We start from the raw sequence: 22,731 nt of genomic DNA, 5'->3' as shown, positions 1-22,731 counted from the left end.
GATAGCCACTTGGCTCCTAAGTGATTGTTTTGTGATCAACTTTCCCATCAATTAATTACACACAGCTCCTTTTTCCACAATAACTGTAGCCAAATGGGTTTAGTCACTGGGACCAACACTGTTTGTACTCTTCCCAGAAGTTTGTTTTCTTGTTTAGCAGAAGGCTCTAGACTGCAGTAACCGAGTTGGTCATCGGTGCTGGGAGTGAGGCCATTACTTCTCCAGAGGTAAGCTTTTCTGAGAAGCTGCAGTTTCCTCTGGGAGAAAGGAATCATTTTAAGGATTTTATTTTTTATTTTTTATTTTTAATGTTTGTTTATTTTTAATTTTTTGTCATGTTTTTATTTTATTTTTGAGAGAGAGACAGAATGCAAATGGGTTAGGGGCAGAGAGAGAGGGAGACAGAATCGGAAGCAGGCTCCAGGCTCTGAGCTGTCAGCACAGAGCCCGACGCGGGGTTCGAACTCAAATACGGTGAGATCATGACCTGAGCCAAAGTTGGATGCTTAACCGCCTGTGCCACCCAGGCGCCCCGATTTTTATTTTATTTTTTTTTAAGTGATCTCCACAAGCCAGTATGGGGCTTAAACTTACAGCCCTGGGACTGAGAGTTGCATCCTCCACCAACTGAGCCGGTTAGACGCCCCAGGAAAGGAATCCGTTTAGAACCTGGACCGAGCAGGTGAATGCTAAGGCCTTGTAGGGCCGAGACACGTGCGCCTTCAGCTCTGTGTGACCACTGGGCAAGCGGCCAGCGTGCATCTATTCCCGGGCAAATGGACCTGCTAAAAATAAGCAGGCAGCTATTTAATTCCAACAGATTCAAAATAGCCAATTCTCCTCCCCACCACCCCTCAGGCAGGGCTCTGCATCTTTCTGCAAGGCTTTCCTTTGGCTTGCCTGAGTGTCTGGGGCCTCTGGAGAGGGAGACCGTGGGGGAGAAGGCTGCCTTCAGTTAGTTTGTGCGTGTGAAGGCTTTTAGACCTGCAGTGTTAAATGCCACTTATGTCTTGAGAAGTTCAGCTTTTTTACAGAAAACAACAAAAACAAAACAAAACCAGGGCAAGGAGAGCAACTCAAGAGTGTGTTCCCAGAAAAGGAAAGTAGCAGAGAGCCTCGTAAGGCTGAAGTGTGCACACTTGTGCGTGTGGGCATATGTGTGTATGCACATGTGAGGGCGGCCCTGTCTGAGAATTCGGGAAAGGCTGCCGCGTCTTCCAGCACCTGTCTAGGCCTCTCCAACGGTGTAAAGCAGGGAAAATGGCATCCTACCGATTCACAAGAAGTCTGTTTGGGGTGAGAGTGGCTCACGGAGGACTCTTGGAAGTGAAGGGCTGAGGAAATGAGGAACTTCTCTTGACCGGTGGGAAGTGGGGCTTTGGTCACCCGGCGATCCCTGTGAGGCTCCTCCCGGTAGCGGTGCCTTCAGTGAGTCCCAGCTAGGCTCCTCTGGGTGGGGTGGCTGCTGATCCCCCGGGCCCTTGGCTCTGTTCTTGGTGGAGATGATTAATATCTCTAATCACAGTCCCCAGGCGGCCAGGGCAAAATAAACCAGGCGTGCCTTCTCCTGTCTGGGGATATCACACCTCTTTTCTCAAGTTGCTGCAGCATTTCAGTTGGGCAGTTCCTGTGTCCTGGAGATTTCATGGAGACAAGGGCTTTTCCTGGGTACTGGGTTAGACATGGGCGGGGGGGGGGGGGGGCAGTAACTGGTGGGCGCTGGGGATCCAGGTGGGGCATTCAGTATTCATGGGTTGGGTGACATAGCCTCAGGGGACCAATGTTAAACACCTTCTAGGGAGTCCTGCTGACACAATAGCAGGAGGCATCTGGCTTGGAAATGGTGCAGAGACTTCTGAGCTGTGATTAGTTGAGTAGCTATAGTTGACTGTCTGGGGGGAGCTGTGGATGATAGGTTTGGGGTCTCAGCCCCAGTCGGTGGGGAACAAGCAGGACGGGGAAGGTTAGGTGTACAAGCGTTAGAGGTGTTCTGGCAAGCTGCAGAGCAGTGTTGTGTCCCCAGGTGACAGGTCTCTGTGTTTAGTGTAAGCTAGGACTGGGAACAGAAGGGACGAAATGGGGACTAGGGGATAGTGACATGGGGGAGCCAGAGTCTGGGTTGTGGTGTGGATCAACTAGGGTGCCTGGCCAAAGCAGGCTGAGAGTGTATGCTTGAGTGTGGGCCTCTGCTTCTAGCCAGTTCCTGGGATCTCTGGAGGCGGGGCAGAGGTCAACTGCTGGACCCTTGGGATCAACTTCTAGTACCAAAGGGTTGGAGGCATCTCCCAGAGAGGGCGCGTACAAGCAGGGGGAGGGCCAGAGAGAGGAGAGAGAATCCCAAGGAGGCCCTGTGCTGACTCGGGCTCAATCCCACGAACTGTGAGACCGTGACCTGAGCTGAAATCAAGAGTTAGACGCCTAATCGACTGAGCCACCCAGCTGTTTTTAGAGGCAGTTTGTATCTTGGTTAGCAACTCCCTCCTTACACACACACCCCCCATACTGAGTTTGGCTTTGGGCCCTTGATCTGTAAAACAGGGAAACTGCCCTCTGTGTGTTAAGTTTTAGGATTCTTCATCTTCCTCTCTACCCCATTTCATGTAATCTTGTTCCTGAGATCAGAGAATTGGTAGGAGACTGTGGGAATCACGACTATAAAACCCTGTAGAAATGGGATTGTCTAGTTAATAAGGAATCAGAACCTAAATTGACTGCCAAGAAGAGAACTTGGGTTCAGACCCCAGCCACACTTTCCGTTGCGTGTGACCTGGTGGGTGGGACTGACAGCAGGCCATGTGGTAGGCATATTGCCTTATCCTGAGAGCATCCTTCCCCCGTGACCTCTATTCCTTCTCAGATTTTATTTATTTTTATGTGGAAGACATTGAATACAAAGCAAATAGCCTGTATGTAATTTGCCACTTTTTCAGGGGCGAGCACATTGTTCCAGAACAGTGGTTCTCTGACTTGAGTGTACATTGGAATCATCTGGGTTAAAAGAAAAAGAAACACCTGGTGCCCTGATCTGACCCTCAGAGATACGGATTTAATTGATTTGGGTGCCACCTTGGCCTTGGGAATTTAAAAGCTTCCCAAGTGATGCTAATGTGCCACTAAGTTGGAGAACTGGTGAGAGAGAAATTTCAAAATCTCTCTCCCTGGAAGGAAGACTATATTGGCAGATAAGAAAAAAACCTAAAAAACCGAACTAATAAAAGACATCAGTAAGGTTGTAGGATGCAGGGTCAATGTACAAAACCTTCGCCACCCTTCCAGCCTAGAGGCTTGGTGTGTGTCTTTCCTGGTTTGCCTATAGGGTTGTCCGGGCACAGACAGCACACACAAGTGGTCCGGGTTTGACCTTGTGTCTCACAGCAGTGTTTGCATGTCTGTACATGAGATCCCCTTCTCTATGACTGGCATGTCCACGAATTCTGCAGTGTGTTTAGCAGTGATTCCCCAAGAATTGTTTCAAACGATGCCCCAGTGACCATTATATAGACCTCTGTGCAGAGCTGTTTTTATTCTTTATTTATTTATTTTTTTTTTTTAAGAGAAGATTGCAAGGGGGTGCCTGGGTGTCTTGGTTAAGCACCCAACTCTTGATTTTGGCTCAGGTTATGATCTCACGGTTTGTGAGATTGAGCCCCGTGTCAGGCTCCATGCTGATAGCACAGAGCCTGCTTGAGATTCTCTCTTCCCCTCTCTCTGCCTGCATGCTCACACACTGTCTCTCTCTCTCCCTCTTTCTCTCTCTTTCTCTCCAAAATAAATAAGCTTTAAAAAAAAAAAAGATTTCAGGTGTGGTGTTTTTAGGTCATAGGAGGTATGGTCATAACTTTTTTTTTAATGTTCATTTATATTTGAGAGAGGGAGACAGAGACAGAATCTGAAGCAGGCTCAAGGCTCTGAACTGTCAGTACAGAGCCTGATGTGGGGCTTGAACTCACAAGAGATAGTGAGGTCATAACCTGAGCCAAAGTCAGACACTCAACGGACTGAGCCACCTAGGCACCCCTTAACCTTTTAAGAGCAGTATGAACTTCCCCTCCATGGCCCATACATTGCCTCATTCTCTTAAGACATGAGTGGGTTTCCAGACTTAATGTGGAGTAGAACCTGAGTTCCAGTCCTTGGTTATATGATTTTGAACCTTTAAGTTTTTTTTTTTAATTTTAAGTTTATTTATTTATTTTGAGAGGGGGAGAGAGAATACCAAGCAGGCTTCGCACGGTCAGCACAGAACCTGTGGTAGGGCTCAAACTCGGGAACCGTGAGATCATGACCTGAGCTGAAAACCAGAGTTGGATGCTTAACTGACTGAGCCACCAGGTTCCCCTAAGTTTTTATTTAGCCTCTACACCCAGCGTGGGGCTCAAACTCCCAACCCTGAGATCAAGAGTACCGTGCTCCACCAATTGAACTAGCCAGGCGACCCTGCATGGAGCTATTTATTTTTTAATTTTTTAAATTAAAAAAAAATTTTTTAATGTTTATTTTTGAGGGAGAGAGACAGAGGCAGAGACAGAGCGCAAGTGGGGGAGGAGCAGAAAGAGGGAGACACAGAATCCGAAACAGTCCCGAGGCTCCAAGCTGTCAGCACAGGGCTTGAACTCACAAGCTGTGTGATTATGACCTGAGCCAAAGTCAGAAGCTTAACTGACTGAGCCACCCAGGTGGCTTTATTTTTTAATTTTTAACGTTTATTTCTTTTTGAGCGAGAGAGGGAGAGGGGCAGAGAGAGGGAGACAAAGAATCGGAAGCATGCCCCAGGCTCTGAGCTGTCAGCACAGAGCCTGACATGGGGTCGAACTCACAAATGGTGAGATCATGACCTGAGCCGAAGACGGATGCTCAACCGCCTGAGTCACCCAGGTACCCCCACATTGAGCTATTTTAACCTTGATGATGGCAATACCTTCCAAACCAGGTGGTTGAAGATTAAGTGATGCAAGGGAGAGTATCTAATGAGGTTCTGTGTTTGAATGTGAAGCTGTAAGGAACATCACTGAAGCTTCTGCCTGGAGGGATTCATGGGGTCTTCCGAGTGTGGCCACTGCTTAGCTTCTGCTTTGTGTTTTTTAATCCCGTGGATTTACTTCAGATATTAGCAAGAAGGTTTATGGCTTTCCCCACCCCCTCACTTTGGGGCTGAAGATGTTTCCTAGTGTTCCTTCACAAACTGTAATGTGGTTGTGAATCCCCCGGGGGTCTTGTTAAAATGCAGCTAGTCATTCAGGTCTGGGCTGGGGTTGCCTTTGTAGCAGGTTCCCAGGTGATGCTCGGTGTTTCTGGCCCATAGACCGCACTTGAAGAAGTAAGGTCCTACAGCAGTGGCCCCCAGCCTCCACTGAACTTTAGAACCACCTGGGAACCGTGTGCTCTGGTTTTGCCAGAGACCATTAACATAATTAAACCAGGAAGAGTTGTTAAAGCCTTTACATTTGTCTCTGCAACAAAGCTCAGACCCAAATTAAGGTATAATTCACCATATCAGTGGAGGAGTTTTGGTTTTAAGACGTCTTGTGATTTTTGCAGACAGAATAAAATTTACTGGCATGGGAGGTACTGAGTTACAAGCATTCTGGAATAAGTCTGTCACATACCTCTAAAGAGAGCTAACCCTGCTTTGCATAGCACTTAATACATAGCTAATCTTCATATCAACCATCCTTTATGAGATGTGTCCCCATCTTATGATGAAGAAAACTGAGGTTCCTATCTCCTTTACACGTCTACCACCTTCTTCTGTCTAGGCCCTTATCATCTCTCCTGGCCTGGATCCAACTGACTTAGGTCTCCAGGTTCCTGTCACTTGATATGCTGTTTATCCTACTCCCAGAATCACCTGGTAACAGTTTGGTGTATGTGCCTTGCAGACCTCCGCTGGTTCTCTGTTGCCTACAGGATAAAATCCAGACTCCACAGTGAGGCCCCAGAACCCTCATCGAGTCCACTAAGCAACTTGATTCTTCAAGCATGACCTGTATCTCCATGCCACTGTATGTTTTGCTGGTCTCTTACCCTGGAGCAACCCCCTCATCCTTTTGAAATCTTCTTCATCCTTTGCTCCAGCTCCCTCTTGCTATGTAACGGTTTCATTGACTCATGATTTTGTGGGTGCATGTGCGGGACATACATACATGTGAATTTCAACAGGCATTTAAAAATACTCCAACATCATCTGAATAGATAAGTGTTCTGGGAGTTTAGGGAACTAAAACACTAGACACACTATCCCCTTGGGGGAGCATAGAATTTGGCATTGAGGAGTGATGCAGGAAGGGATTTGGGCCCAAGAGAAGGCTTGTCTTGTTTCAAGGGAGCGTGCTCAGGAGGAGGGAGCAGAAGGGGGCATCTCTCCCTACCCACCCGCCTCCAGTGGATCACACATAGGGTGCGAGCAGGAGGAGGGATGTCGCTTACAGAGGCAGGGAAAGGGAGAGAGAGTAGCTGGTTGTCTTTCCTGTGCAGTGGTATCAGGATCCCCCTACCTGGCTCTCATCGCATCTCTCTCTCCTCCTCTCCAGGTATCATTTCTTCAGGCCTCCAGGATGGCCATCCAGTTCCGTTCACTTTTCCCCTTGGCATTGCCTGGAATGTTAGCACTCCTCGGCTGGTGGTGGTTTTTCTCTCGTAAAAAGCATGTCAGCAGCCAGGACAGACAGGTGGAGGCCAGCACTGTGGAGCTGAGGGCTGGCCACGCCATCAAAGAGCCACTCCCCATGGAGGACCCCCGTCCTGGAGTAGCATCCACGCCCCCCAGCGTTGCGCTGCCCGCAGAAAAAGAGCTGTCCACCTTGAGCAAGCCTCCCGCCGAGCCCCCAGCCTTGCTGCGGGCACATCCAGCCTGTCGCAGGTCGGAGTCCTCAGGCAACCTTCCTAACAGCACAGACGTGAGATTTCGACCGGGAACACGCAGAGATGACAGTACAAAGGTGGAACTAGCCCTGACGGGTGATGAAGAAGCCAAGTCCATTCCTCCTGAGTGTCCCCTTCTGACCCCAAAAGGTGTTCCTTTCCCCCACGAAGCGGCCGAGGTGTGCAAGCAAGAGTCCCCGTTCACTGGGCTGGCAGGGCGGGGCGGGCAGGGCCAGGCTGCGGCCCCCCAAGAGAAGCCAAGAGAGACGGGTGGGGTGGAAGGCACTGGCGACGCGGTGTCAGCAGAGAATGTGCCGGAAGAGAGTGTGTTGTGCCAGGAGCGTGGCTCTGAATCGCAGACCAGCAACTTGCCCACCCTGGCTCCCTTGGGAGGTGCCGGGGAGAAGGGGAAGGGCCGCCCGCCACAGGCCGAGGAGGACGCAGCAGGGCAGCTGCTGAGCAGCCTGGTGGGGTCGGCTCACGTGGAGCTGACGGAGGACGGCGAGCCGCCGGGGCCTCGGGCCAGTGGCAGAGCCTGTGATGCACACTGCACAGGAGAGCCGGGCACAGGGGGCGCCGCGGAGCAGAATGAGAAGATTGAGCAAGCTGCCTACCAGATCATCTCCAAAGTGATCTTGGAGGCGACCGAAGAGGTGCTGGCCACCACCATGGGCAGGATCGCAGGTCGGGTGTATCAGGCCTCGGCTGGGCAGCTGCACGGGCAGAAGGAGGAGAGCCGCGCCCCAGCCTGCCAGAAAACCGCCCCAGGGCGAGAGGCTGAGGAGCCGTCTCCGGCTGCCATGGAGGCAGAGGCGGCCTCACACGTGTCCGTGTCAGAGTCAGACGCCGCCCTCCTGTTGCCAGGCCCGCCCGCAGAGGACCTGCCACCACCAAAGACCTACGCGAGCTGCCTGAGCAGCCCTCTGTCCAGCCCCAGCAAGGACAAGAAGCCAAAGAACTCTGCACACCACATCTCCCTGGCCCCCTGCCCACTGCCCGCCGTCCCCCAGGGGGAGTTGCTAGATGGGGCACGTGTCCTGGTGGAAGCTACCGGATGTGTCACCTGCACCTCTGACAGCAGCCAGAATGTCCCTTCAGTGGTCTCTGAGCAGTGTTCAGATTCCATCAGCGCTTCAGGGCTTGAAGACTTGTGCACGGACACCAACTCAAGCCCCAGGGACAAGGCCATCACCCCGCTGCTGCCAGAAAGTACTGTGCCCTTCAGCAATGGGGTGCTGAAGGGGGAGCTATCTGACTTGGGGAATGAGGATGGATGGACCGCGGATGCGGAAGCAGATCATTCGGGAGGTAGGAGGGTCTTGGGCATCCCTCACCTAGAGGACGGGGTGGTGGGGTGTCTGTTCGGTGGCCAAAGGCTGCTGGTCTGCCTCTCTGCTGCTTCTGCAGTAAGAATGCTCTTCGACTCTGTGTCCCAGCTGGCCTGCAGAAGGTCGGGGTACTACAGCGCAGCAGTGGTGGGTAACCGAGAAGTTGGGCTGCCCTGAGCCCCCCAAAGCCCCAGGAGCTGTAACTTGGTTCGGCAGCCAGGGACCCTCCCTAGTCCTCCTGAAGGAGGCAGCTCAAAGTTGGTTTCGCTGATTAACCTCAGCGTGCCTCTTTTCTCTCTTTCAAACCAACCTCTTAAAGGTTTTTGTAATGGAGAGGCCTCCTTAGCTTAATCCAAAGTACCAAGAGTGGGTGTGAGCTTTTTTTTTTTTTTTTTGAATGGTTGATTTCCTTTTAATCATGTGCTTGTTCCCATGTCTTCACCTGCCTTCCTTCTCCAGAAGCTCTTACCGGGTAAGTGCCCAGGGAGCGGCCACGGCTTTGACATTGCGGGAGGCTCTCGCTTTCCTGCCTTGTCGCCACTGTTCCTCGGCACAGAGCCCTCCACCATTTCCTTTCCGTGCGGCCGCAGCTCCACCCCGGGAAGGAGGGGCACTTTGGTAACCAAGTATCCACTGGGTTTTTCGAGTGCTGACCCCAGCGTAGACAGTTCAGACCGCTAACTTACAGGTCAGCAGCTCCTGACCCTGGTTTTGCAGCCACAATGGGGTATTTTCATTTATCTCCCAGAAAGAGGCCATGAAGATCCCCTCCCCCGTGGGGGTCTCTGATCTGCTTGCCCTGGAGCCATTCCCTACCCTCTCTGCTCCAGGCAGGTTGGGGGTCTTTGCTGGGAGTTTTACTACTTGCAGCAGTACTTTCATCATAGCACATTTTGTCACCTTTGACACTGCTGATTTATGTACCTCTAAAGGAAAAAACTCATCATTGTGATCATGAGCGTACAAGGCCAGAGACTGTAAGATGCATCCTAACGTCAGGGATGTTAAAATCGTTTGTTTGTTTGCTTGTTTGTTTAATAAAAAAGATCTTAAAGTGGGTAAACAATTTTTTTTTTAAGAATAAAGGAATTTCCCTTTGTCTGCTGGCCCTCAGCCAAATTAACAGGCCTGCCAGCTGTGTCATGCCACCTCTAGATTGATTGTGGCGGCTACTCTGCTGCAGTGAAGGCCTTGTGTTTAGGCCTTTTGGAAGAGAAGGCGGTGATGGGGCGTGGTGATGGTGGGGAAGTGTGGGGACAACAGATTCGAACTTGGCGGTGCCATTTGCCCAGCACTCCGTTGTGCGCAGCACAGGCTCCCGCCTCCCCCACATCTGCACCTTGGTGCACGGCCCTCCCTGTGCGTGAGGAAGTTGAGGCTGAGCGGGGCTGGGACCACCAGCTAAGGAAGCTGGCCTGTGAGCACAGCCTGCTAGAGTCCTGTGTGGTCTGAGCCACCTCTGGGTGTCCTTGGGGTGGCCGGTATCAGCCAGTCCTGTTTTGTTCGGGAGAGGCTGGAGCCCCTGATGTTGAAGGATGAAGTCACTTTCAAGGTGATTCTTCCTTAGCTGGGAATGGAATCTCTTTTAAGCCTTGCTCTGCATCCAGACAGTACATGCATTGCTTGGCAAAGGATTATGTCCAGAGTTTGGAAAAACCATGTGGATAATAACCTAATTAGTAGACTCTCAGGAGCGATCTATTTCTGGCAGTTGAGTCGTCCATATTTAAGCTAGAGTCCTCTTAAGCTGGTCTGGACCCGTTTTTCTGAGATGGCCTCCTGGCACATTCTTGAGCAAGAGTGGAGCAGACCGCATTGATCTCAGGGTCCTGCTTCCTGCTCTGTTGTCTGGAGCATGAACTTCAGTTCAGTCTTTTGACCGGGGGTTAAAGACCCACCATGAGCCCAGAAGAGCATTCAGAGTTGCACAGGTCAGGCCTAAGGGAGGAAAAGGAGAGCCGCCTTCCTCCGTCTACTTCCAGTAGGCCCCAGGTGGTATGGGATGAGAATGGCGCCTTCAAGGGTGGACTCTTTCTAGCTCTGCCTGGCTGAAGGTCATGGCCCTTAAGCCCAGGCCTAGGGCCTTGGGGGCCTTAGAGTCTCTTGGTTTGAGGGGCTGCCATAGTCAGAAGGGCGCGGGCCAGTTGTGACTGGTCGGTCTCCGTGGAAGCCAGCACCTGATACCCGGCTCCTGGGACCGTGTGGACCTGCTGGCCCGCTCCCCCGCCCCGGGGACTCCCCTTCCCAGCTCACCACTTGTCTCTGCTCAGGCAGCTGTGGCTGGGCGTGGCTGCCAGTTCAGCAAGTGGGGCTGTGAGCGACAGGCTAAAATTAGGTGTATCTACACCCCCAGTTCTCCTTTCATTGGGGTCGTTCCGAGCCTTTTAGACTGCGGGTTGACAGCCGCCAAGCTTGAGGAGGGGGTGTGGGGTGGGGGGCCTCCTGGGAATGTGAGTTCGGAAGTTCTGCATTATTGACTTCTCTTAGCTGGTGTCTGTGTGTCTGTGTGTGCCGCTTCCTCCCCTGCAGGATCGGACAGGAACAGCATGGATTCAGTGGATGGTTGCTGTGGCCCCAGGAAGACTGACGGTTTCCAGAACGCCCAAGCGGGCTCCAGTCCTAAGAAGGTCGACCTCATCATCTGGGAGATCGAGGTGCCAAAGGTAAGGGCTGCAGGGTCATGGGGCTTGGGGGAGGGACAGTAAACCCGAAGCAGTCCCTGAGTGAGCCAGAGGCTGAAGGGAAAAGGGAGCGCTACACTCTGCCACGTTCGGAGAGCTTGCTGTGAGGTGGAATCCCCTCAGCCGCCCTCAGGAGGGGCCTGTTCTTGTCCGCTTCAGACTCACAGGCCGCTCGCTCCCCCCTGGGGCTGCCCTGTGTGTGTGTTCTGGGGCTCAGGTCATCTGAGATGCCCACAAAAGCCAGACTGAGGATGTGGGCCAGGCAGGAGTCCCTTCACTGCGCTCTGCCTGAGCTCTCCAGCGCAAAGTAGATTTGGTAATTGAGCACAGCATAAGTCCGTATTTCGGAGAGCTTGAAAAGTATAGAAATGTATGAAGAAAATAACAAGCTGCTCTAGTCTCACCCCCAAGAGTGACTGTGAAGACTTTTATTTCCTTCTCGTCTTGCACCCTGTGGTTTTTAAACAAAACTGAGATTATGTTGCTTTAATTAATGCTTTTAAATATTTAACAATTTAATTTTCCTGTGTTATTCTCTGAAAATATAATTTTAACTGCGTTATTCGTTGTGTGAATGTCAGTTTACTTCACCAGTCCCCAAATCCAGGGTGCTTAAGTGGTTTCTAGCTTCTTGCTGTTCTAACTTACAATTTATGAGCTTGATCTTGATGTTTATTGCTGGGGCTCAGAAATAATTGGCCAACTGAATTCTCCTGGGCACTTAGCTCCCTGCTGCTGTGGAGACTTGGCTTGGTTTGAACTCTGGGTCAGGCGGGCTGCTTTGACCCCAGGGTGCTGGCTCCCTTGGTGTTTTCTCCTGCCGTGACCCTGATAGCAATCCTGCCCGCTTCTCCTTCAGTGGTTGCAAAGGGCGTGCCCAGGCAGCTCTGGGTGCAGAGCGACTGTGTCCTTTGTGGCTCTGCTGGGGTGGGGTCGTTTGGGATCATCTCCGAGCTTGTCTTACATCATGGCTAAGTTTGGCTTCTTCTGTCTGCCTTGAACTCTTGGCATGCTGGGCACTTTTGCAAGCCTCGTGCTCTGAAGGCTCCAGCCCGCTATCAATTGGCAGCAGAAGCCCAAGGGTTCTTCTGACTTTTACTTTCAAACGAGCCTGTATCTTTGAAACCAGATAGACTTGAAGAGGTCAGAAACCAGATAGACTTGAAGAGGTCAGAGAAGTCCTAAATCGTGCCTGTGCTGGTGAAACATCTAGTGTAGATTTGGGAGGAGAATATGCTGCTTTGCAGCTTTCTGGATGTAGGCCAGGTTGTCGGAGGAAGAAATGGGAACTGCTGAGTCCTGGGGGCCAGACTGTGTCGTTCAGCCACTTAGTAGTTTTGTGATATTGGGTGAGTTACTTAGCCTCTCTGAGCTTGTTAATTTGTAAAACAGTGATAAAGGTATCTGTTTCATGGTAAGTGCTTACAGCAGTGCCTGGCAAATGAGTGCTGGCATGTTAACCGTTAATATGTTTGAGCTTGACCTTGTGTAAAACAAAGGTAGGTCTTGGGGAACGCAGGGAGTTGGTTTCCCATTAACACCCCCAATTGTCTCTCTGTCTCTCTCAGCACTTAGTTGGTCGGCTAATTGGCAAGCAGGGGCGGTATGTGAGTTTTTTGAAGCAAACGTCTGGTGCCAAGATCTACATCTCAACCCTGCCTTATACCCAGAACATCCAGATCTGCCACATAGAAGGTCAGTGGCACCTGCCACCCTTTGTTTAGGTTTCTTGCCTGAAAGCATTTGAGTCCCAGTTCTTCCCCTTTTGGGATCTCAGTCTACAAATAGAGAATGCTGATCATCCCAGGTGATCTTCAGCCCTCCTCTCCAGTTCAGGTACTTGAAGGGGCCTCTGCTCCCTCCGAGCCCAGATCTTCTGGCCAGGAGAGGCATGGGCACTCAGGCAGGCTGGGGGTCCTGGCCTTATAGTGCCCGCTGCCTCACACGCCTCCCTCGCAGAGCAGAACGGGATTCCCCTCCGGTCGGTGAGGGCTGGGCCTTTCCCATCTGCTAGCCTCCTATTGCATTCAAAGCATGGACACAGCGGCAGAGGTACCATTTGAAAGGTCAGTGTAAGCCTCTGTAGATGCTTTTCTTCTTAAGGCAGAACTTAGCTGTTTGGCACTCTAAAGATTTACTTGAGCTCTGGGAAAAGTCTGGTGGAGTGGGGGTTGTGTGTGAGTTTGGTTTTGCGGTTTGTCCTACCCACTGTGGCTCTCCTGCTTTTACCCCCATCTAGGCTCTCAGCATCATGTAGACAAGGCGCTGAACCTGATTGGAAAGAAGTTCAAGGAACTGAACCTCACCAATATCTACGCTCCCCCACTGCCGTCACTGGCACTGCCTTCTCTTCCGATGACTTCCTGGGTGAGCATGCGCCTGGGGGACCAGATCCTCTTGCCTTCCTTTCACCCCAGCCTGCCCCAAATAAGAAACTCCCAAGACTGTGGGCCCACAAGGCCAAGAGCTCGTTGACATCTCTGACCTGTCACCTCTGGCCTCCTCTGGTCAGTTCAATTATGCTTCTATTTTTTTTTATTTTTGAGAGAGACAGTGCAAGTGGGGAAGGGGCAGAGAGAGAGGGGAAGGAGCGGAGAGAGAGGGGGACACAGAATCCGAAGCAGGCTCCAGGCTCTGAGCTGTCAGCACAGAGCCCATCATGCGGCTCAAACCCACTAACTGTGAGATCACGACCTGAGCGGAAGTCGGACGCTTAACCGAATGAGCCACCCATGTGCCCCTCAGTTATGCTTCTAGTCTTTGTTTTCTGGGGCTGGGCTTTAGGGCTGAAGTGCTGGTACAAAGCCAGACGTGCCTCTGTCCCCACTTGGAGGGATGGTTCTCCTCAGGCCGGCACCTGTTGTGTTTTTAAGGCATTTGCCTAGGAAGGATTATGGTCTATCCAGGAGACCAGGTGCACTTGGCTGGCTTGGGTCTCCTTAAGGCTGGTGCTGTGTGCAGAGTCACAGCCTAGCCCCTCTGAGGCCTGGGCGGGACCCACCATTGTGGGCTTGGATGGGCTCGTGATGGGTCCTTGTGTTCCTTACTCCTAGTTGAGCCGGGCCTAGTGGTGGCCCTGGTGAAAGATTCCCTTTCCCTTTCCCTTCTCATGGGAAATACCTAGATTATTAAAGGAGAAAAAATTCTCCCCACCAGGCTGCGGAAACCCAGAGGCTCTTTGGAGGGAAAGCTGACCTCTTGGGACCTCTGTGTGCTGGGGGCCGTGGTGTTTCTGCGGCCTGTCACTCAGATCCTGCAACATGCCTCCAGCTCTGTTTGAGCTTTATCTCACTGGTAGAGGAATTGTAGGGTTTTGTAGGCCAAAGATGACTGTTGCATTTCACACATGGGCTGAACGTGCTCCTTCAAGAAAATTGCCTCCCTAGGTTTTGTTTGGGATGGTTGACTTCTCGGTTCTGTATCTTGCCCCTCCAAAGATCTCTGTGCCGTGGGTGAAGGCAGGGGATGGGAGGTCCTGTTATCTTCTGTGGATGTTTGGGAGTGGGCTGAACCCCACTCTGTCCTTTACTTCTGAATCATAGCATTTTTCCCAGCAGGCTTGGACCAGACCCACTCTTAAATTATACACAATTGAGCAGTTGTTAGGGCTTCCTCCCATTGTTCTCTGTGTGGAGAGGAGATCCCAGATACCTTGCAACCAGCAGCACTCGGGGGAGGTGGGGAAGTCAGAACTCTTAGCCAGAGGTGTGGCCACCTGACTGGATGGGGGACTAGACATCTTTCTGTGTCCAGGCCCACCTAGATGTTGCCTGTAAGGGAAATTAGTGTCTAGGGACAAGTCGTTTTGAGACCAGGCTTAGCCTCTGCTAGGGCCTGTAATGTGGGGCCTGGCCACTGAGCAAATCTACATTCCGAATTGCAGAGTGGGAAGGACTTGGGAGGGTGTCTGTGGAGTGTAGAGAGGAAGAGACAGTAGGACTTTAACAGTTGGGTCCTTGTTGGCAGGAAAGCGGAGGAGAGAGAGCCTGTCAAACTTGAAGCTCCTGGGATCAGCTGCAGGGCCACAGATGCTGGCTGGGGGGCCTGAGGGCCTGCCCACCTCTTATCCCCTGGTAGCTTGTTCTCAGTGGCCCCTCATTCCCTTGCCTTCCCTGGTGCTACAGTCTCAAGTAGCGGTGGGGGGAATGGAGGCTCTGGTTCCTGGACCCTGCCCGGGGCCCCTCACTGTTTCCACAGCTGCCTGCTCCCTGCCCAGCCCTGAGGTGAGGCCACCTCTGGAAGTTACTGTTGGCATTGCAGGACAGGGCCTCTGAGGTGTCACACTTTCCATGGCTGAAGTAGTTTTCCTTGAACTTCTGCCATTTGGGTGCCATGTTGCATTGGGTTGTCATGCCCTTTTCAAAGAGGTGCCAGTTCAGAGACTTGCCCTGCGGCCTCAGGGCTTACTTCAAACCCGAGAAGGATTGTTGCAGCGCCTGCTGCCCCTTCTCCTCCTCTGCAGCTCATGCTCCCCGATGGCATCACTGTGGAGGTGATCGTGGTCAACCAGGTCAACGCTGGGCACTTGTTCGTGCAGCAGCACACGCACCCCACCTTCCATGCACTGCGGAGCCTGGACCAGCAGATGTACCTGTGCTATTCCCAGCCCGGGATCCCCACCTTGCCCACCCCAGTGGAAAGTAAGTGCTGCCCTGGGGTCAGTGGGGAGCCCTGGCCAGGCCATGGGGAGAGGTTTTGGGGGTGGCCTGTTCTGCCCTTGGTCTTGACCCAGGAGGAGGCTGTTCTGGGATCCTTCATGGGAACAGCATCCCTGAGTGCTTGCCAGCAGGATGGAGTTATTGTGGGCTGGGTTACCCAGCGAGCCCAATGGAAATGGTCTTCCCACTGGCTGACAGAGTCCCGTGGGGTTGGAGTAGAGTTTTAACACACGAATTCTAGCTCTGCCATGTATCTGTGGAATGGGGCTGATGCCAGCTTGTTCCAGGAATTAGGGTTGGATTATTCTATGTAAAGAGCCTGATCCAGATGGTGATTCTCGTAGAAGCTCCTGACGGGCAAGAGGCCTTTGTGGTGGGTTGGTTCATCTCCGTTTGACAGATGAGAAAACTGAGCCTCTGAAGTCGAGGGAGTTGCCTAGGTGACACTTGAGCAGGAACCAGGGTCCTGGGGTCTAAACTCACTTGTGGTGTTGAGTTTGTCCTTTGTCACAATTTTCTTTGTTGCCCGTGTTGGCGAGAATCCAAGGTCAGAACATCTCTTCACCCATTGCTATCAGGGACTCCTAACCTGGAGCACCCTAGGGGGCTTCAAGGCATTCGAGAAATCTGTGAAGTTACTGAGATCACAGAAATAAGGATTTAATTTTCATCAGAGTCTCTGTTGTTGCCTCAATCCAGCAGTGAAGACCAAACTGGGGTCTGAGTGACTATGCCAGGGGTTCCCCTTAAGGGTCAAGGTCAGGACACAGTGTGGTCAACTGAGTGTGCAGGCCCTCAGCCTGTAGTTCTGTTTGTTCTGGCCCTGCTGCTACAGGCAGGGGTTGGTGACCGCTGGCTGCCAGGGACACCTGTGCTCTGAGCAACTTCCTGAAGCAAAGGCTAGAAGAAGCGGGCTTAAGCCTGCAAGTCCCCTTCTGATCAACTTTTGAGTTGTCACGGGCCGGAACAGGCCCTAGACGCCAGGCCAGTGAGATCTGCCACATTTGGAGGTTTTTGATTCTTTCTGGGACTCTCCCTTAAGAATATAAATCCCCCTTCCCTGAGTTTTAGATTTTACTTGGTTTCTTCTGGCCAATCCTTATCTATCTCAGGCTCTAGTAGGTTTCAGAGTAGATGGATCTGGAAGAATGCTTTTTGGTCTGCAGAGCTTTTTGGGTGGCATGTGAGAGTCCAAATTTCCCACATATAGGTCCTTCCCTTGGCCAGTCTCGGGCTCCAGGGAGGCTGTGGGGGCTCCTTGCCATTCCCCTGCCCGGTGGAGGCACAGGACTCTGAGAAGTAAGGTGGGGAGGTGGGTAGCACTGACCGGGGACCCTTGGTGCCCTGTCCTATGCCAGGACTGTCCACACGCTCTCTTCCTGCCCTGCAGTCACGGTCATCTGTGCTGCCCCCGGCGTGGACGGTGCCTGGTGGAGAGCCCAAGTGGTGGCCTCCTATGAGGAAAGCAATGAAGTGGAGATCCGCTACGTGGACTACGGTGGATATAAGAGAGTGAAAGTGGACGCGCTCCGGCAGATCCGGTGGGTCCACACTCCTCCGACGAGCGCGTGCCATGCGTGTTGGGGCTGTGCGATCTCTGCAGAGCTGGCACAGTTCTACCAAGCCTGGGACGTAGGTTGACCCTTTCTCCTGCTGCCTACTCTGGTTTGGCAGGGTCTGATAGGAACCTACTGCACTGCTTGCCTCAGTCAAACTGAGCTAGAAAGGCCTGTCTTGGGGAGGAGGTCCCCGGGTATTGTAGGGCACAAGTGAAGCAGCTCCTCTGGGAGTTGGATGTGAGCAGTCCCTCTGAGGTCAGGCTGCAGCAGGGAGGTGGCCTGCATCCAGGGAGCCGCGGCCTCCTTGCCCATCGTAGAGGCCCCTGCTTCGCTTCATCCTGGGTCGTGGGGGGCTCACAGCCCGAAACAGAAGATCGGTATTGGAGTAGAGTCAGACTTCAGGTTCATAAACAGGGTTCCTTCCTTACCTTTCTAGGTCCGACTTTGTGACCCTGCCGTTCCAGGGAGCAGAGGTCCTTCTGGACAGCGTGATGCCCTTGTCAGGTAATGGTCGAGGCCTCTGGCTTTGTGGGAACAGTTGTTGAGAGTGGGTCTTTCTCTTTGAGCGCCTTCCTTTGCACCCAGAGGGCTTATGCTAAATGCAGATTGCTGCGTCTGACAGAGTTCTTGATTGAATAGGTCTGGGCCAAGGCCCAAGGATGTGCATCTCTCTGACAAGTACTCCGGTGATGCCAGTGCTGCTGGCCCTGGACCCACCTTTCAGGATCACCGTTGTGGACTTTACCTAGACCTCCGACCTTGAGAGGTTGCAAACACAGACACCTTCCAGAACATAGTTGAGACCCAGAGTCCTGGCATGTGTGGTTGAGGGCAGGCATTGAGGCCACAGCACTGCTCAGCTAGGCCCTGTGGGGACCATGCCAGCACCGAGCCGTGTGGTATCTTAGACTAACTGCATCCCCTGAGGGTAGGGGACTAACAGTGGTTCTGGGCAAGTTGGTTAGCCTTGCCATTGTTTTTTGTTGTTGTTTTTTTTTAAACCATGTGGAAAATGGGATAGTACCTGTCCTTCAGGGCAGCTGAGGAAATTACATAAACCTAGGAACTGATATGTGGATGGTGGTCAAGTTGCAGCTGTCGATGACCAGAATGTTTTCTATTTGTAGGTAATAAATAGTCTGATCATCCCACACTCTTTAATCTTGTTCTTGTCTAAAGCAGTGAAGTTTATTAGAGGCACTACAAGTCTGGTCAGAGTCCTGTCAGCTAGAGCACTGGGCAAGGCCTGTCTCCTTTCCTTATTGCTCTGTCCAGCATCCCTCTCCATTTCTGTCCCACCTCCACAGTCCCGCCCAGCTGACATGCTCCCTCCCTCATCAGGCACTCCCAGACCTTCACGAACTTGCCTCTCCCATCCTTACCACCTCTTGCCTTGGCTGTGTCCTTGTGCATAACTTTATAATCCGACAACGAGGGCTGCCTCCATGGCTTGCTGCTCAGATTCGAAACCCACCTTCACCACTCTGGGGGCTGGTCGACTTCAGCCACCACCTTAGTCTCTCTGTTCCCACCTGGAAAGTGGGGATAACATCGCATTCGTAGGGTGTTGCTGCTTCAGTGGAAGAAGATCTACAACGTGTTCAGCCCAGTCAGCACGCCAATAGGTGGTGGTCGTGGTGGCAGCGGTGTTCCCATTGAAGGCAGGGTTTCTGTCCCTTTGGGCCCCACCTGCGGTGGGTGGGTGACCTGTAGCGGAGACCCTGTGAGTGTGTCTACTTGGAGCCCCGTGGAGGCCTGGCCTGTGTCCCTGTCACAGGCGGCTCTTCCAAAGGAAGTTGTCACGTGCCTGGCAGCACCTGAGGCATCTTCTTGGAAAAGCCCTGGAAGCTGTGTAAGTCATGACAATGCTTTGCCTTGGTGAAAGCCTACCTGCTGCTTTTCTTTTTCCTTCTAAAGACGATGACCACTTCTCACCTGAGGCCGATGCAGCTATGAGCGAGATGACGGGAAACACGGCACTGCTGGCTCAGGTGTGTGCGTGGGGGCGGCCAGGCCGCACGGGGGCTGTGTGAGGAGCTTCCTGCCTGGTGTGGGCACAGCCTCCTGGCCTCTCTTATCCAGGATCTTGGATTCCTGGGAACTGACCTTTGAATTCCTTTCTCCTTTGTGGCTTGGGCCCTGGGCTGAGGAGGGGTGCATGTGGGTAGCTTTTAAACATGCTTGCTTTTTTTCTGTTGTTTTTCTAGGTGACAAGTTACAGTCCGACTGGCCTTCCTCTGATTCAGCTATGGAGTGTGGTTGGAAATGAAGTAAGTTCTGTTTTTTTCCTTTAAGTTGCTGGCCGGCAGTCATGGGTTGATTTGGAGCTGGTTCTGCTGTTGTCTCCGCTTGAGACCATCAGAAAACTATAGGCCTGTAGCCTGCACCTGTAGCGATGGCGGGAGACGTTTTTGGTCGCCACAGTTGGGGGTGGTGATGCCAGTGTCGTCTAGCGGGTGGAGGCCAGGGACTGCTGCTTGGCTTCCTGCCGTGCACAGACAGGCCCCACGACAAAATGTCAGCGGTCCTTCCTGGATCTTATCCAGACCTTTCTGAACCCTCTGTCCATTGGGTTTTCCATTGCGTTTCTTGGTATTAAAGCTCAGATTTCTTCAGTGTATTGAAAAGCCTGTCGTCCTGCCAACAGAACATTAAGTAAATGCCCCTTGTTGGCCTAGAGGGGTCCTGCCCCCGCCCCCTGTCTCTCTCGGACCTGTCGCGTGCAGTGGTTGTCTGGGACTGTGAGAGGGAGAACCCACGCTGGCTTGAGAAATGGCCCCGGGGTGCAGTGGGCAGAGCTCTCAAGGGAACTTTGTTTTCTAGGCGGTGTTGATAAACCGGTCGCTGGTGGAGCGAGGACTTGCTCAGTGGGTAGACAGCTACTACGCAAGCCTCTGACCCCCACCCCCCACGGCCTCGTCGGAGTCTCTTGCACTGGTGACGCTGGGCTTGGCGCTAAGGCAAAGACTTTACATCAGAATAACAAACGTTATCTTCCCCGGAAAGTTGTCTTTTTTTTGTACTGTAGTCACGTTGACAAGGAGGGAACCGTGGGTTCTTTCAAAGCCATAGGATGGTGTTGAACGAGCCAGTCGGCTTAACCTGGTTCCAAGCCTTTACAAACAAAACAAAAAGCCGAAGTAGAAAGGGTGGCAGCCGGGCTGTCTTCCACCACCTGCACTCCGCCGTCGTCCCCCCCCCCCCCCCCCCCGCAAGACCGAACCACCGCAGCCACCGGCCGAGGGCTGTGCTGCTTGCTTCAGAGGGTTTCTTTTACTTCATTCAGAATCTTTCTTCAGGGAGCAAGACATGAAATCACTAATCGGCATTGATTACTTGTACAGCTGTCGTAAATGAATTTATGATGTTTAACCAGTTTTTATAAACTTCATCTAGGTCTCTCAGAAGGCAGACTTTTTAATGCATATGTAAATACGAAGCAGTCATACCTCTGGCCTTGGTCCCTGGGGGAGGGAAGCTGTTATCTCGCCAAGCCTGGTTGTAATTTGTAACCATTTTCTATTTGTGCAAACTCTGTAAATATATGTTTAAAAAAATGTAATATTTTGTATAAGATACACTGGAGAACAAAGGGAACTCAAGATTTTTCCACACCCACATCATCTGTGAGCAGAAGTTCCTTCTGCGGACTACAGCCGCCTGTCTGGGCCAGCTCCTCAGGTGGCTTCCTGGGTGCTGGCTGGACAGGGTGACTGTGTGCTATAGATTGTGATTGGGGCTTTTTTTTTTCTTTTTTTTTTTTCTTCCCTGTACAAATTTGTTAAAAAAAAAAAAGAAAGAAAAAAAAACATTGAATTACCTTACAGTGGTGTGTTTTGATTCTTTTTTAGACTGGCTTTAGCATTGTGCGATTTAAGAAAGTAACTTAAACTTCTATAAACCTTGAATCGTATACACTGTAGCTTTGAGTCCATTTCTTCCGTGCTGAGAAGGGTTGGCGTGGGGAGTGAGGTGGTGATTGTGTGCGGTGGCCTGGAGGGGCCCGTCTAAAGGACACCTAGGGCTTTTAGGACACCGGTTAGCCAGAGATTTCCATCCAGCTTTTTCCTCTCCTTGCCCCACAAGGTGGCAGCCAAGCTTCCTCTGGCTTCCCCTCAGGAGTGTCTCAGATAGCAGGCCTGACTTTAAAGCACCGGTTTCCAGATGCCTTTGGGTGTTCTCAGTAGATCTTTGCAGTTATTTAATGCATTGCAGTGGTAGGAGCCATATCCCCCTACGTGGGGAGAGCTTTGATCTACCAGCCCCTCCTCTTAGGGCAAAGGCAGGCCCAGGCCAGGCCCGTGGCTCGGGGCTTTCCCGCCCTTCAGGGGTCTCTGGAGAGCTGAGGCTGCCCAGAGCTCTTTCACACTGAAGTGATCCTCCCAGCGAGAGGCTGCGGCCCCTCTCCCCGGCCGGGGGTAGTGAGTGGTTGGCGGCCTGCGCCCCTCCTCTGAGGATCAGCTCCTGGGACCCCACCTCAAGGCAGGGAAGTAAATGAAGTAAAATCATGGCAGTGTCCCCCGCTGGTACCGAGCTTGGCCCAAGGCCAGCTGTCATGCGGTCTCTGCTGCCGCTAGTCCAAAGTCCCAGCAGTAGTTGGCTGTGACGTGGGCCAACTTGGGTCACGCCCAGTCTTCCTTTTTCTGTGCAGTTCTTCATTCCTGGAACAGCAACTGGTGTGGGGGAGCCTTCAAGCTAGTTTGGGGACAGTCCCAAAGCCTGTGTGCAGATGTGGCCTTCAGCTTTGACTGGAGGGAACCACACGGTTGTGGTGCCTGGAGGTGGGCAGAGGGTGGTGGACGAACAGAGACCAAAGCCAGGGTGGTCCAGACAAGACGGGGGCTCCCGGGGGGACGGGTTGGGGTGACGAGTGATGTGGCAGGATCCCCTGAACGAGGCCTCCAGGACGGGGGTGGGGGGAGGTGGGGCAACGGGGATGAGGGGGTGGGCTGCTCAGGTCTTACAGCCTTAACCTTCAGGAATGGGTCCGTTTAAGGAAGTTTTGGTTTATTGGGAGGAAAAGTGCGTTTGGAAGGTGGGGAAGGGTATATACTCTTCGAATAGACCCTTCTCAGATTCGAGTTCTGAGAAAGGTGACTTTGGCCATTTTGCTGGTAATCTTGTTGCTCTTACAGAGGAGAGGATTTAAGGAGGCCCTCGCTCCCTCATTCTGGGCATCGGCCCTCCAGACCAGAGTATTTTAGACCCATTCTTGGTCTTTAGACCCGTTTTTGTGTAAAGATTCATTTTTGAGAGAGTGAGTGCAAGCGGGGAAGGGGCAGAGAGAGAGGGAGACAGATAATCCAAAGCGGGCTCTGCACTGACAGCGAGCCTGATGCGGGACTCGAACTAAAAAACCGTGAGATCATGACCTGAGCCGAAGTCAGACGCTCAGCTGACTGAGCCACCCAGGGGCCCCTAGACATGTTCTTTGAGTTAACCGAGCTATCCAGGGGACAGCTTAAGTAGGAGTTTGAAAGCTCATGGTGCTGGAGGGAGACTGGATAGCCCGCCATGGGGTGTGGGGGAGGGAGGCTAGTTGTCACGAGGGGTGTTTATTCCAGCTGCTGGCCCTTTGGCCCTCAGGGCCCTGCTAGGTGTGGCTGGTCCCAGTGGGGGTCAGTATGGGTTCTGGGGTTGCCGC

General features: G+C 52.4%; 1 protein-coding gene across 10 annotated transcripts in view; it reads left to right on the top strand.

Annotated features, from left to right (window-relative positions):
- Positions 1-21,009, top strand: part of AKAP1 (A-kinase anchoring protein 1) — a 34,712-nt gene extending 13,703 nt beyond the window's left edge. For 3 of the 10 annotated variants that reach the window (XM_027034191.2, XM_027034194.2, XM_053212868.1), the window contains 10 exons: positions 6,531-8,169; positions 10,677-10,852; positions 12,439-12,565; positions 13,110-13,237; positions 15,333-15,510; positions 16,919-17,069; positions 17,524-17,591; positions 19,005-19,078; positions 19,295-19,357; positions 19,911-21,009. In XM_027034191.2, coding sequence (XP_026889992.1) covers positions 6,555-8,169; positions 10,677-10,852; positions 12,439-12,565; positions 13,110-13,237; positions 15,333-15,510; positions 16,919-17,069; positions 17,524-17,591; positions 19,005-19,078; positions 19,295-19,357; positions 19,911-19,985 — 2,655 coding nt within the window. In that variant the 5' untranslated portion in view covers positions 6,531-6,554 and the 3' untranslated portion in view covers positions 19,986-21,009. Of the gene's footprint in view, positions 1-157; positions 228-5,879; positions 6,003-6,530; positions 8,170-10,676; positions 10,853-12,438; positions 12,566-13,109; positions 13,238-15,332; positions 15,511-16,886; positions 17,070-17,523; positions 17,592-19,004; positions 19,079-19,294; positions 19,358-19,910 lie in introns of those variants that run through there. The other 7 variants (XM_053212867.1, XM_027034193.2, XM_027034190.2 and 4 more) reach the window with 6 other exon arrangements.
- The last annotated feature ends 1,722 nt before the right edge of the window (positions 21,010-22,731 follow it).

This window comes from Acinonyx jubatus, chromosome E1 (genome assembly GCF_027475565.1).
Source record: "Acinonyx jubatus isolate Ajub_Pintada_27869175 chromosome E1, VMU_Ajub_asm_v1.0, whole genome shotgun sequence".
NCBI classification, from domain to species: domain Eukaryota; kingdom Metazoa; phylum Chordata; class Mammalia; order Carnivora; family Felidae; genus Acinonyx; species Acinonyx jubatus.
The sequence above is the reverse complement of the archived record's forward strand: the minus strand, read 5'-3'. Positions and strand labels throughout refer to the sequence as shown.